Source organism: Zootoca vivipara, chromosome 8 (genome assembly GCF_963506605.1).
Source record: "Zootoca vivipara chromosome 8, rZooViv1.1, whole genome shotgun sequence".
Classification (NCBI taxonomy): Eukaryota; Metazoa; Chordata; class Lepidosauria; order Squamata; family Lacertidae; genus Zootoca; species Zootoca vivipara.
In genome coordinates, this window is record NC_083283.1 from 64416913 (window position 1) to 64432070 (window position 15158).

General features: G+C 42.3%; 1 protein-coding gene across 1 annotated transcript; it reads left to right on the forward strand.

Moving 5' to 3' along the window:
* Positions 1-2600: 2600 nt before the first annotated feature.
* FAM217A (family with sequence similarity 217 member A) lies at positions 2601-14956 on the forward strand. Its single transcript, XM_060278238.1, has 5 exons — positions 2601-2838; positions 8297-8310; positions 10930-10998; positions 11111-11190; positions 13786-14956. The coding sequence occupies exons 1-5, from the start codon at positions 2601-2603 to the stop codon at positions 14954-14956; spliced, it is 1572 nt and encodes a 523-aa protein (XP_060134221.1).
* The last annotated feature ends 202 nt before the right edge of the window (positions 14957-15158 follow it).

Consider the following 15158-nt stretch of genomic DNA (forward strand, 5'->3'; position numbering starts at 1 on the left):
CAAGGTAAAAGATGTGAATATAAGATTTTGTATAAAAGATTGGTTTTGTTAATTTGTTGAATTTGGAAAATTGGAATAAAATGTATTTTAAAAATAAAAATAAAAGTTTAATAGGCAACGCTTTTCCAGGCACAAAGATGGGAAGTGATGAGCTTCACCTACTTCTTTTCTGCTTTTAAAGATGCAGAAGTAGGATCAGTAAAAATGTTAACAGCCCAATATGAAAGAGGCTTGCTGTAATTAATACCCAGCCATGTTCTATTCATTCAGGGACACCATAAAGCAATGTAGAACACAATCATTTTCGGGAATATAGCCACTTAGGACCATTACCATGGTGAAATCATTTATACCACTTGGTTATTAAGCACTAGGTAACTGGCAGGTGAATGTGAAAACTGACTCCATTGAAGATCACTGTGACCTGAACTAATGCGAGGTGTGAAATCTCTCAATCCGGTGTATTATCTATGGTGCCTCATTTATATATTGAAGTCATTGTGGGGAGGTTCTCTTCATTAAAGATCACAGGATTGTAGGGTTGGAAGGGACCTGAGGGTCATCTAGTCCAACCCTAAAGCAACCATGACAGATAACCTTCCAACCTCTGCTTGAAAACCTCCAAGGAAGGAGTCTGCCACCACTCGTAAGAGTCGGTTTCACTGTCGAACAGATCTTACATTCAGAAAGTTTTTCCTGGTGTTTAGTTGGAATCTCCTTGCTTGTAACTTGAAGCTGTTGGTTTGGTAGGGCGTCTCATTTTACGGAGTGAAACTTAATTTTTGCAAATTACTGGTATCATCTGCAAATCTGATGGGCATCCCTTCAATTCCTTCATCCAAGTTGTTTATAAAGATGTCGAACAACAACAGGCCCAGGACAGAACCCTGTGGCATTCCACTTGCTGCCGTTTCCCAGTATGATGAAGAACCATTTGTGAACACTCTTTGGGTTTGGTCAGTCAACCACCTACAACTCCACATAGAGTAACATCATCCCCCATATCTGCAATATTATGGGGGACTTTGTCAAAAGCCTTACTGAAATCAGAATACACTACATTCCCAGCGTTCCCCTGGTCCACCAAGCTTGTAACTCTATCAAAAAAAGAAATGAGATTCACCTGGCACGACCTGTTTCTAAGAAACCAGTGCTGGGTCTTGGTAATCACAGAATCGTTCTCCAAGTGCTTAAAAAGGTAAAGGTAAAGGGACCCCTGACAGTTAAGTCCAGTCGCGAATGACTCTGGGGTTGAGGCACCCATCTTGCTTTACTGGCCAAGGAAGATGACATTTGTCCACAGACAGTTTTTCCGGGTCATGTGGCCAGCATGACTAAGCCGCTTCTGGCAAAACCAGAGCAGCGCACGGAAATGCCGTTTACCTTCCCGCGAGTGGTACCTATTTATCTACTTGCACTATGATATGGTTTTGAACTGCTAGGTTGGCAGGAGCTGGGACCGAACAATGGGAGCTCACCCCATTCGAACCGCCGACCTTCCGATCGGCAAGCCCAAGGCTCAGTGGTTTACACCACAGCGCCACCCGCGTCTCTGAAGTGCTTACAAACTGTTTAATTACCTGTTTGAGGACCTTTCCTGGTATCAATGTCAAGCTGACTTGTTGATAGTTACTGGAGTCGCCCCCCCCGCCCCCTTCTTGAAGATGGGGACAACAATTGCTTGCCTCCAGTCCACAGGGACCTCACCTTTTCTACAATAATTCTCAAAGAACATAGACAGAGGCTCTAAGATCTGCAAGCTGCTTTGGTCTCCAAGCCCTGGAGATGATGAAACATACAAACAAGCCTTTGCTTGGTGGAATACTGGGTAACGTTTAGCCTAAAGGGGGAATGCTTTTCACCAAAACTTTCATCAGTTGCAAAAAGTTGTTCCATCCCGTCATTTATCGCAGAAGCAGCTGAAGATGGGAGCAAGCGTGTCTGTTCAGCTATCCAGGATGAGAACAGAAAGCATTCTTCTCACTCTGAATTGGTTTCATGACATCTTCATATTGCCAAATCTGATATCTGATGGTATTGTGACATCATCATACTGGCCATGTGACCCTCATGGTTATCTTCCAGTTCAGATCATCTTCTTTGGGCTGCTTTTCTAATTTGCGAGGGGAAATGGGTTGAACGGAAATGGGTTGGGGGAAAGGAAAGAATCACAGAACGCTGCACAAGATTGTAGCTTGAGTGCGAGTCACAATGCCCTGCAACTGATGACACATGAAAATTCTGAAACGCTAAGCTCTGTCAAAGGGCTCTTAGAGAAGTACCTAGATCAAAACCGTGAGTTCATTGAATTGAGGCAGCGAAGTAGCTTTTCTAGCAACACTCAGTTTTATCATATTTCCACAGTCTTGGCTTTGCTTTCTTCTCATTTCTAAGCTATGAGAAAAGAATTGTTTTTAAGTGAACGTTTATACACTTTGCTACAAATATGGGCCACAATGCGGCATGAAATGGGCATGCGTATCGTGGGGTTTTTAATGACAGTATTTCCTATAGTTAAACGTAAGGATAACTAGCTAAACTGACTTCAAAATACAATTTTGTTTTTGAATGCTGTTTTCCTAGTCGATGCTGTTCTAGCCATGACATTAAAGCAACAACTGCTTTATTTACCAAAAGCAAACGTTGCATACACTTCATCAAGTGGCAACTCCGCTTGTAATAAAATTAAGTGGAACTCCAGTGAAAAGGTGTTCAGCTGTGTGCAAAGAAGAAGCATAGAATGCGGACTACCCGCGCCACGTATTTTTAACCCATCTTTTTATGCCCGGAGAAAACAATACAGTAAAGCTCATATTGAAGAGGATCTGCACTGTTCTGGTAATACTATCATGTAAGTTTCCATATACTGAAAAGGCTTTAATGTGTGGGTCTTTATAACTGAAATGTGGTAGAGAGTTTCTGTGGCATTATTTCCTGAATTGAACAAAGGAAACAAAAAGGCAACAACACTTGTTTTGGCCATGCTAAGCTGTGCCTGCTGCAGTAAATCTTTTGATTGGCTCTTCCAGTTTTCTTTCCGACTCCAATCCTATGTAAACTAACCTGGAAGCCCCTACTGACCTCACTATCACTTAGTTAATGCCTCCCCACAATCTGCTGCTATTTATCCATCGGGGGTCAAGAGAAAGTGCTAATCTCCTTCCATGCACCTAAGCCTCCTCTGCATTTGCATCAAATACATTTGCATTTGCTAGACCGCTATCAAAGTTTTGCATGCGATCCTGAGGGCGGGTTTGCAGCCGCCAAGTCGCTCGGTCCTAACTTCTTGGCGACTCAAGCGCGTGCCCTCTTCTGCATGCATACAGGAAACTGCTAATATAAAACAGAATGCGGGCAAAAGCTGCTTTTAAAAAAAAAACACAAGACGAACACAACCTTACCCGATGTAGATTTTTCCGCCCCCCCCCCAAAAAATAGGAAAGATGCTTTCCTCTGGACAATTTAGGGACAATTTTCCTTTGCAAATAACTGCGGCTTGCGCGCCACAGCGAGTGAGGGAAAGAAAGGCGGAGAGGCAGGGGATGCAGCCTGATTATTCTGGGTGTCCTTGCATCCCCGCAGTTGCATTTGCAGAAACTGCAGTCCAAAACAAACGCGAAAGGGCGACACCGCCGAGATGCCAGAAATGCAAAAGGGGCCGGTGCAGAGAGGGAGACGAGAGGAGAATGCGGGGGGCTGAAGGAGACCCCCCCCCAAAATGCAATGCTGGATATATGAGGCGGCGTGAGGTTGGCCGCTGCCCGGAATAGGGCTAGGAAGGCGCCGCCGCGCGCCTGAGGAGGAAGGATCCCCCCCCGGCCCGTTCCCATGGCGACTGCTTTCCTGTAACGCGCGCTGGGGCCCGAAGGAGGAGCGCGAAGGCCTTGCCTGGCTTCGAGGCCATGCACCACGCTATGGAGGCTGGTGGGGGAGAGCCCGCCTCTTCTTCGCCTGCTGCTGCTGCTGCTGCCGCCGCGAAAGAAACGAGCGGGAGTTTCGGGGGCTTGCCTGGGTATGGGGGGGAGAAGGGCCTCGGGACCAAGAGGATGGCGGGGACGGGGAGGCCCCGCGCCACTTGCCTCCCCAAGGCAAGGGGAGATGCTGCGGCCTCAAGTTCGCGCTTCAAACGCTCCCTCCGCCGCTCTTGCTCTCCTCTCCTTCTCCCTCAGGCAGTAGGTCCTGCAGGAGGGCAAGGGAGCTTGCTTTTCTCAGCTCCATTTCTATACCCTCCAATATTTCTCCCATGAAAATAGAAATGTCCCCTCCAACATTTCTCCAATGAAAATAGGGACGTCCTAATCCATATCCTTCCAAAATTTATTCAATGAAAATAGCCTAATACCCTCCAGTATTTCTCCAGTGAAATTAGGGACATCCTATGCAACACCCTCCAACATTTCTCCAGTGAAACTAGAGACGTTCCCGCCAACGTTTTTCCCGAGTGAAAATAGGGATGCCCCATTCAATACCCTCCAATATTTCTCCAATGAAAATAGGGACATCCAAAGGAAAACGGGACATTCCTGGCTCAAATCAGAAATGGGGATGGCTTCTGTAAATCTGGGACTGTCCCTGGAAAATGGGGAGACTTGGAAAAGGTCTGCGTTCCCCCTCCAGATTGGAATGGGGTTCAGAAAGTGAGGGTTAAAACCAGTTTGGCATTTCCCAGGTCGCTTGGTTTTCATTTTGTTCCCGCCCACGGTGGGAACTGTGACTAATCCCGTCTCCCTGCCATGAGTACAAATGTGACAGGAGACATGGGGAACCTACATTTGTTGCAAAGGGATCAAGTGATGGAAATAAAGGAAAGGAAAGTCATTGATTAGGGTGCATGTCTGATGTGAAATTGCCTTACTCCCACTTTCTGCCTTGTTAGAAATGAATGCAGGGGGTATAAATAGCAAGGTGCAGCCAAAGCATTACGAATAACAATATGCATTGCTGTTTAGCACTTCTTCATTTCTCATTTCCCCTTTCATTCTTTTCCCAGCCTAAGTAATACCTGCAAATTAATGAACCCCTGTTGTTTCCCTGGCACTTTAGGGCTTCACGCTTCTTCTTTTCCTGATTAAGGCAATGTATACGCCCCAATTTATTCTGCAACCAATGTGCTCCCAAATGCAGTTTTGGGAAGTGGTGTACACATAAGTGTTAGCCACCATATATATACCCTATTGTTTCTTGCGAAGTACTGCATTCTGATGCATTCCCCTTCAAACCAGCTTTAATCTGAATCAATAAAAAAAATCAATTTAGCTGCACTTTAAGCCAGTAATGAGTACAGAGTCTCAGTCCCTTTTCCCACCGCTCATATACAGCATCTCTTTTTCTGATTTTGCCTAACACATCTGCTTCTTCTGATTTTTATTCCTATTGTACACTTCATGTCTAGGACCTTCTAGACAACCTATTTGCATTGATGCCATAAGATTAAAGCACCTCTTTCCAAAGAAAAGAATATTGTTTTCTCTAGTCTCTCAGACAATGGGAATGCCATTGTGCATCTGCCACCTATTGGATAGTGCCTATGACACTGCTAGGAGTCACAGCAAAAGTCATCCTGCTCTGTCAATATGCTTTGGCTTTGTTAAATAAATGATAATCTTTATTTTATTTTATTGCTTTATTAATTTCAGTTCCTTAATATGTGTGCATTCATGGTGCCCCATGAGAGTCACTGCTCAGCCCATGTTTTACTTTTCTTTTTTATTAGTAAACACTGTGAGCCAGACCTTGCCCTCTCCCCAAAGGAATGCTCCTATTTTTCAATTTTTTAAATTTTTTTTTTAAAAAAACAAAACACCAATGTAATCTTTTCGAGAAGGACTCTCTCCTCTGCTGTCCTGAATCAAAAAAGAAAAGAAGTAATGACTTTCACCTGTTACTGTGTTAGCTGGAGTTGGAACAAACCTTACTCTAAGAAACAAAATTTTAAAAATCCTTCCAGTAGCACCTTAGAGACCAACTAAGTTTGTCATTGGTATGAGCTTTCGTGTGCATGCATACTTCTTCAGGTACGAAAGCTCATACCAATGACAAACTTAGTTGGTTTCTAAGGTGCTATTGGAAGGAATTTTTTTATTTCGACTACAGCAGACCAACACGGCTACCTACCTGTAACTTACTCTGAGAGTAAGAGGGTAAGGGAAGCAGGATCCTATATGACCTTTCACCCGTCCTTACTCTGTCATCTGCTGCCACTGACTGCTCCTTTGTAGTATTTCCTTCTGCCATTCCCAGTTTTCTTATACCCATAAGCCTTAGCATACCCAGATGAATATTAGCTTGTTTCCTGGTAGACAGTTCACAACAATACCATAAGCATGGGTGGTTAGATGTGTCTTCTTTCCATGACACTGTAACTCCATGGTCATCTTTTTTATATTGACTTTGGCAATCCCAACCCTAGCACAGAATATGACTTGGTTGAGCCTTTTGTCACCATGCTTTGTCATTAGGGAGATCCTCTTTTCTGCCTAGCCCATCTTGATTTCTTTATCTTTTTGCTTCATTCCTAATCCGCATATAGGTTGGTCAGGGGAAGCAAGAACAACAAGTCTCCTAGCTTAGTGGGAAAAGAAGACTTTATACCTGGCATTTATGGGAACAGCACCTTCTCTCGCCAGGTACACTAAACGTTTAGTCACAGAGACAGCTTTAAAACCATGTTTCTTCTGCACATCCAGTCTTGTGACCAAGTAGGTATGAATTTGTCACATTAATAATAAAATACATTCTTATCCCTATATTTAAGGTGAGTAGTTCAGTTCAGTTACAAGGAAAAGCCATACAAATGTGGAATAAAAACAACAAAAGCCTGTCTTTTGATAGGTTCCAAGGATATGCACAAGTTAACAAAAAATGGGAAGTAACTAACAAAATGCTGTCCTGTAAGTATTTTTGTGCTTGGTCAAAAACTGAGAATGGCAGCTTGAGACTTAACTTTAAAAATAAATAAATCTTGCACTGATGGTAAAAAGGGTTCTAAACAGTCAAACCAAACCAAGAGCCAAATAAACAAGGCCCAGATTACAAGTCTCAGGTGTCTCAAAGATGCAGAACTGATAATTAGAAAGTCTGACTAACACTAACCCTTCTTTCATTTGTAAGAATGAACTGTATTTGCTTATTGGTTCAAAGTGGCTGCAGACTTGTGGAAAGCTCTCAGAGCTCCCCAACCTCACCTCTTGGAGTAGAATATAGGCTGACTTTGACATCATATTTGTTCTTTTGTAAAGAATTATTAGATGGTGTGGGGAAGTAGGGGGGGTGAATATTACAAGATTCTTACATCTAGTCTTCTAAATGTGGAGGTGTGTGGTGATGAGTTACAGAGCACCCCAATCTCCACGAGCTGTGCAAGATTCCAGGCATGCTTTACTCACCAGGGTCTGTGTTTCCTTGGGGAAATGAGGTGTAGCGGAGACTGTAGTGTCTTTTATGATACATGGTTTATTTACACATATATGCAACCTAAGTCTACCATGGAGAGATCTCCAGCATTATGATCCAAGAACTTCTGGCTTCTTCCTTAGTCATAGCATTAGATCCAAAACAGACATCCTGCTTTTTTTGTTTTGTTTACTCTCTCTCCAGCCCACTGCTTAACTCCTAACTGCCATTCTAAACTCTAAGCCACTGCTCTAATTTACCCTTGGCTTTTATCTCCTGAGGTCGGGAGGAAGCCAATTTGTGCTTTTCACACTTGGCCCCTTTGATACTCTGAACTTCATAATTGTTACCCCACTCCTGGACTATCATTTCAAGGAAGCTTGTCTGACATAATTAGCACCTAACTCATGTCAATTTCCTAGGGTTCAGGTGGGGGTCACAATTTAAGACATCTGTCTGACTGAATTAGCTTTCACGTATGCTAATTACAGGCTTACCAGTGGGTCCACCCCACCTCTTAAACTACACCCTAATACACACTTGAGTCTATCTTAAATACACATGAGCCTGGCTATTTCCCCGGTTCTAACACCCCAACCTTAATTAAATTCTAGCACTATCTTAATCCAGAATTCAGGATGCCTTGCACCCACAGATTCATATGCAACATATATTTCACTTTCTCCATATATGCAGTTAGTGAAACATGAGATAAATGTCATTACAGAAACCACACTTCTGTAGTTTGGAATCTGATTTTTCTGCTGAAAAGAAATTTCATTCACCAGAAGAGAACATTGCTAGAGAAGGTGAGGAAGTGCAAACATTCTATAAGCTGAGAAATTATAAAAACAACTTTTGTAAGCAAAACTCAACTCTTGGTCTTTTACTGGTGTTCTTACAGGTGCATTTTATAAGGTAAGAACAAAATAAACATCAATCCTTTAAGAATAATTTTTAAAGAAGCCTATGCTTTCCTCTCATGATTCTTATTTCAAAGGAAGTTTCGTATGCCTTATTCAGGTATAAGTCCTTGAAGAATTTTTCCAATTTCTTCACAAACAGAATTGAGGTTTTAGCTGTCTGCCATACAGCTCAATCAATGCATATTTATTTGGGGACTTTCTACCTGACATTGTACATAGGACTGCATCCTTAGTGAAGTTGTGTGAATACCTTGGCAGATATAATACTGCACTTCATGTGTTTATCTAAGGCTGCTTCTATTTGGAGAACATGGCAGGGATGTTGATCATTCTCCTCCTTTTTTAATACTGCCATTAAAAAAATATCATGCTTGAAGCAGCTTTCAACAAACAAAACAGGTAAACATCTCAGAAATCAATCACAGAAAACAATTTCATAATAAAATAATTTTAAAAGGCAGATGTAACAGCATAAAAAACAACATTTTCATGCAAAATCTATAACAGCATTCCATTAACAACATTTCACTTCTGGACAATAGCAAAAATAACAAGGGAGCTTGACAGTTTCACCTTGGTACTAGATATTCCACCAAAACATTTCTCACAGTCCATCTCCTGCAGCAATTTCTTCCAAGGCTTCCAAAGGCAGGAGATAGGGAAGCTGGAGACACCTCTCCCATGATGTTGTTTTAGCACACTTAGCAAAACAGCCACAATGGACTTCTAGCCCATTCTAGAAGTCTCCTTCTTTGGAGTCTCCTTCTTTGGAGGTCTTTTAAGTGGAGGCTTGACAGCCATCTGTCAGGAATGCTTTGATGGTGTTTCCTGCTTGGCAGGGGGTTGGACTGGATGGCCCTTGTGGTCTCTTCCAACTCTATGATTCTATGATTATTCTACTCCGCACTGCAGATGCAGAATTGGAGCTGTTTGCACAAGCAACAAAAGCCAACAAGTGCAGTGCAGTTACGATCTCAGGATTTTTCACTGGTAGATTGCGCTGTTGCAATGACTGTCTCATGTTGTTCATAAGAAATATAGTCGTATAGTGCAGCCTTCTTCAAGCTTGGGTCCACAGATGCTGGATTACAATTCCCATTATCGCTGACTGTTAGCTAAATTGCTTGGGTTTGATGGGAGCTGTAGCCCAACAATGTGTAGGAACACAAGATTGAAGAATTCTGCTATAGTGTATAAAGATGTAATAACTGCATCCACTGCTTGCTAAGGATGATTCAGCAAGTCAACCATGACTGTGTTTCTATCATATTTTTATTGCTAGTTGTTGACTATTTTGTTTATTAAAGGTAAAGGGACCCCTGACCATTAGGTCCAGTCGTGACCGACTCTGGGGTTGCGCGCTCATCTCGCATTATTGGCCGAGGGAGCCGGTGTATAGTTTCCAGGTCATGTGGCCAGCATGACAAAGCCACTTCTGGCGAACCAGAGCAGCACACGGAAACACCGTTTACCTTCCCGCTGTAGCGGTTCCTATTTATCTACTTGCATTTTGACGTGCTTTCGAACTGCTAGGTTGGCAGGAGCTGGGACCGAGCAACGGGAGCTCACCCAGCCACAGGGATTCGAACCGCTGACCTTCTGATCAGCAAGCCCTAGGCCCAGTGGTTTAACCCACAGAGCCACCTGGGTCCCATATTTTGTTTATTAATAGCATTTTAATTGTGTTTTAAATCTAGACTCTTTCATACTTTCTCTCTCGCAATTATTTCCCCATCTTTTATTGATCCTTTTTTATTTTAATAATGCTGTTGATTTTAATAATGGTATATTGTATTACAGTGGTACCTCAGGTTACAAACTTAATTCTTTCCGGAGGTCCGTTCTTAACCCGAAACCGTTCTTAACCTGAGGTGCACTTTCGCTAATGGGGCCTCCCACTGCCGCACAATTTCTGTTCTCATCCTGGGGCAAAGTTCTCAACCTGAGGTACTACTTCCAGGTTAGCGGAGTTTGTAACCCGAAGCGTTTGTAACCCGACGTACCACTGTATTACCATTATTTTGCATGTTTCTTTGGAAGCTACCCAGGGAATATTTATTGGTGGGCAGCTGTATAAATTCAGTATGCACAGATAATCAATTAAAGCAAACATTCAAACATATATGCTGCTAACAATCATATAAGTGTTGACAGTTATTAGCTCTGCGTCTTTGAGACACCTGGACAACTGATTGCTTTCATCTTTGCACTCCCTATTAAGCTTTATTTTGCTTTCATTTGGCTCCGACTCAAGCAGGGTCTATCCAAGGCCTCAGGTGGTTGAAAACATTTCAGATTAACTGAATTTGTAGCATAAATAGATGTAAAAGACTAGACGGACATTGCAGTATACAGTAGCAACATAGCTTGATATCTGTGTTTCCTCTTTGCTGCTCATACATGGCTCCTTTTTGGCCGTATGTGCCTCAAGTCTACCAGCTTGTCTTATTCAGTTCTAGAATCACACACAAATCCTTCAGTAAACCTCTTTAGGATTTCTACAGTCCAACAGGTGGATCTGAGGTTAGTTTTAGGATTAAAACACGAAGCATGATTATTTAAAAATGATGTTCTGTCTTACAAATATTGAAGTGGCTCTGCTCTTTTACAGGACCATTATAATGCTGCAATGGAACAATTGGCAGCTCTTAACTTGTCCAAAAATACTAGGACATCACAGGTAGTTTGCCAAAATGTTTTAACAATCCAGTTTACTTACTTTTGAATTTCCAGTGTTTGTTCTGAATTGCATACCAATAGCATTTTGTTTTTAAATGTTCTGCTTATTTCAGCTCAGCCCAAATAGCTGCAGACAAGCACCATATCATTCCTGGAGCTATATACATAACCAAGGCAACAAGGCAGTGAGCAGGTAAAGAAATGTATTAGCTTTTTAAACGAAACTGAACAGAACAGGCCAACATAAGCAGTTAGTCACTTCTTCATTTATCAAAAGGAATTTTCAACAGCTTTAGGGTCTCTGTGCACCTGCACGCCTCTGTTGCAGTTCTTCGTTACTTGGATTTGTCTCCTGTTGTATGGTGAGATCTTGATGCTGCTGTTCTGTGCATGAAGAAAATGCCTTTCCTGCTTCCCTTTCCTGGAATGTGTGACTTGTTTCTTTAAAAAAAAAACCTTAAATAATTGCATAGAAAGCAGAACCAGTGACCCTGATTTTAATACTACTACTACTACTACTACTAATAATAATAATAATACACTGCCCATCTGGCTGTGTTTCCCATATGTCAAGGACTTGAGTTACTATCTGTAGGATAGTAAAGTATTTGTTGGTTCAAGGAAAAAATAAGTATAAATGGAGAATTACCTGGATGCCTTGATCTAGGTTTGAGCCAATAACTCTGGGGTGAGAGAACCCCAGCAGAGATTTAAAATCACAAAACATGCAGCAAAGCAAAGCATGGAAATGCAGGCTGTTAGACCTTTAAAATGTCACTGTGAGTTCCAAAACTTCCCTCTTCCTTTAGCGTAGAAAAAGACCACACATTTGGTAAGGTTAAAAAATTATACTTACCAAATTTTCCAAAGGACAGATTCATATGCTTTTCCATACAGCATTCAGAAAAAGTTGCACAAGCAGTAAAACTTGACTTAGTTACAGTGGTGAAGTTCCTAAATTATTGGTATAGGAACTCAAGAGTGGCTTGTAAGAACCATCTTCACATGCTGAGCTTCTCAGGTAGACTGGGGGTTGGACAATAGGCTTGATTACCTAGTTCATCCCAAGGTAAAGGGAAGTGACATCACTAAGCCTGGCAGAACAGTATTAACCCTGTCATGCATTAATTAGACTTAAGCATGTTGGTTATATGAGGCTGGTTATCCCACAGTATTTAGGGTTTTGGAAGATCAGGAAGCAGAGAGTAGGAATAAATGGGCATTTCTCCCAATGGAGGAATGTAGAAAGTGGAGATACTTAAGGATCAGTATTGGGACCTATGCTTTTAAATCTATAAATGACATAGAATTATGGATTAGAGGTGTGGTAGCTAAGTTTGCTAATGATGCTGAATTGTTCAAGGTGGTTAAAAGGAGAATTGCAAGAAAGGGTCACTCCAAATTGGACGAAAGGGCATTAAAGGGGCAAATGGAATTCACTGTAAGATTAAAGTGATGCATGTTGTGGCCAGGGGCCGAGGAAGGGGGGCGGTAGGGGAGGACCGCTCTGGGTGTCTTTGCTGAGGGGGGTGACATTTGGCGTGCTGCCCCACCTGCTACTCCCAAGCCTACCCTGAGCTGTTGGGGGAAGGGGGGAGCTGCACCGCTTTGTTGGCGGCATTTTCCCTTTGTTTTGACAGCTGGGCGAGGCTTGGGAGTTGCGGGCAGGTGGTGCGCCGAATGTCCGCCATTGGCGGCTGGTTCCACCCCCGGCTGCAGGGAGTGCACTGCTCCGTGCACTCGAGTGGCTATACTGTGCCTGGGAGGGCACCCTCCGCGCCCCGCCCCCCTCGGGGAGCGCACCTGCCTGCTAGGAATCATTAGTGAAGGGGTTGGAAATGAAATCTCCTCTATCATACCATTCTACAAATCTATGGCGGAACTGTACTTTGTTTCCTTCTGGTTGCCTCACCTAAAAATTAAAAATATTGTAGAGATAGAATATGTTCAGAAAAGAGGAACCAAAATGATCCAGGGGGTAGAGCGACTCCCCTATTCAGAAAGCTTGCAATGTTTGGGATGTAATGGAGTTATGGTACAATCAGATACATGTCTGCTCAAGTAAGTTGTGTTGACATAGCTTGCTTCCAGCTAAATACGGTAGGTATTGTTAGAGGTTTGGCCTCTGTGCTTATTATGGGCCCCCTCCTGCAGAGTGGAGGGAGAGGGTTGGACACTTCCTCTACCCCACAGAGCCCTGATCCAAATTGAAGACCTCCACAACCGTCTTTTGAATAAGACAATGGGAGCATATTGCTTGTGTACTGTGTACTGCATATGAAACTTAATGTACCACTGGACAAGCTACTGTTGTTATATGTTATTCTTGTATTTACATGAAAACCAATAAAAATTATTTTGGGGAAAAACAATGGGAGAACTAAACCTAATTTGTTCACAAATGGTGCTTAAAAGTTGAAATTTGGCTTCATTTGCCCTGTGGTAACAGACATTGATAGACTAATCCTCTGTGAATTTCTCTAATCTCTTTTTAAAGTATCCTATGCTAGTAGCTTCTGCGGCTTACATTTGCAAGGAACTCTATAGAAGGGTTATGGGCTGCTTGAAGTGGTACCTTATTTTTTGTCAGAACCTTCTTTTGGTCTGTTTGCTTTTGAGTGTTAATTTGACGAGAACATTAAAGGCCTGCTTCATGGTGCATATCAAGGCACTTTGGCTTCAAATATATTTATGTTTCTATCCTGGATGAGTGATGCTATTGGCTCTATAAATTGTCCACTAGAGGGGTAATGTGATACCATTCCATATTCTCTCTTCTTTTCCTCAGAGACTTCCATAGACGATTTGGGGAAATGCCGTCTAGCTCCAGTGATGTTCCTATAAACTTCATCCACACTAATCCTCTGGTACAGTCTTTTATAAAGAGATGCCACACAGTTTCTTATCTTGAAACCCAGAAAGCAACTTTGGAGAACTGCAATAGAAATGGAGATGGGGATTTTTTAAAAAACGAAGCCATTGCTCCTGCTGCTTATCCTGCTACAGATGGTAGTAGTGATGACATGCTTTCTGTAATCAGATCGAGTTTGAAAAGAGGAAATGGCAGTGTAGAGGACAAGCCTTCAATAGAAAAAGAGATATCTGAAAATGAGAAAAGAAGTAAAGAGTTGCTGAAATATTTAAAAACCGTGAATGTTAACCTAAAACCGGATCCTATAGAAGTCAAGGAAGAAGTTTCCTCTGAGAGTGATACATTTTCATACCCTGATTTTCTTCCCCCGCCTTACAATACCTGGGATTTACAAAAAATGTCCCCATCAAAATTTGATGAATGGAAATTATCCTTTAATCCACCTCTCGAAGAATCACTTTGTAAACTAATTTCTCGTCTGGTGGAAATGGAGAAGTTACAACACTTGACGATATTAAAAGAAAGGACAAGGGAGACCGTTTCTCCCACTATGGCGGTTAACAACCGCACCAGTTTTTCAAAAGATGCACACCAGTTTAAGCAACTGAAGCATTCCGATAGTTCATGTCCTCAGGCAGGTTTTGATGGAGATCTTCACCATTTTGGCTGTTGCATGCAAGAATTGGACATGCCAAAATGCACTTGCCAGCGCTGTCATAGTAAGTGGAATTCTGGAGCATCATCCCCTGCACGTCCGTCCACAAAGCCCTGCCGAGCATCGTGCAGTAGGTGCAACAAGTGCTCCAAAGCTCCAGTAATCTTAGACTCAAGAAATGTACCTGCACGGAGAGCTCTGTCGTGCTCTGGAAGCTCACCAAAAATCCGATCAGCTGTCAAAACAACTTCAACAAAGTTGCTTTTACCCAGTTCAGCTGTAGCTTACTCCTTAGCTGACAGCGAAAGTTCGAAATGGAAGCAGCCACGGACAAAACGAAAACCTTGTAGAAAAAATGGAGTGTTAATGAGTAAACTAAAATCCATGCCTGTTATTTCAAAAGAAAAATGCCCGCCTGCTGACCAGCAATGATCTGTTGAACTAAGTCATCAGGCATTCATTAGTATTCGATCAAAAGGAATGAGCAATGGTGATTCGAAAAGCTGTATCCAGTTTTTAATCTGTGTTATATGAAAATATCAGATTTTATTTTTCCGGGAGAACATTTTCATGTAAGATTTAAAAAGAAACCGATAGCAAAAAAGGATTCCTACCTTTCTATCATATAGTAATA

Bases quoted from the DNA above. Each gene is read 5' to 3' on its own strand.
- FAM217A (XM_060278238.1), top strand. From the start codon at position 2,601: ATGACATTAAAGCAACAACTGCTTTATTTACCAAAAGCAAACGTTGCA. The intron at 10,999-11,110 runs GTAGTTTGCCAA...TGCTTATTTCAG, and splicing joins AAAATACTAGGACATCACAG to CTCAGCCCAAATAGCTGCAG. The intron at 11,191-13,785 runs GTAAAGAAATGT...TCTTTTCCTCAG, and splicing joins GGCAACAAGGCAGTGAGCAG to AGACTTCCATAGACGATTTG.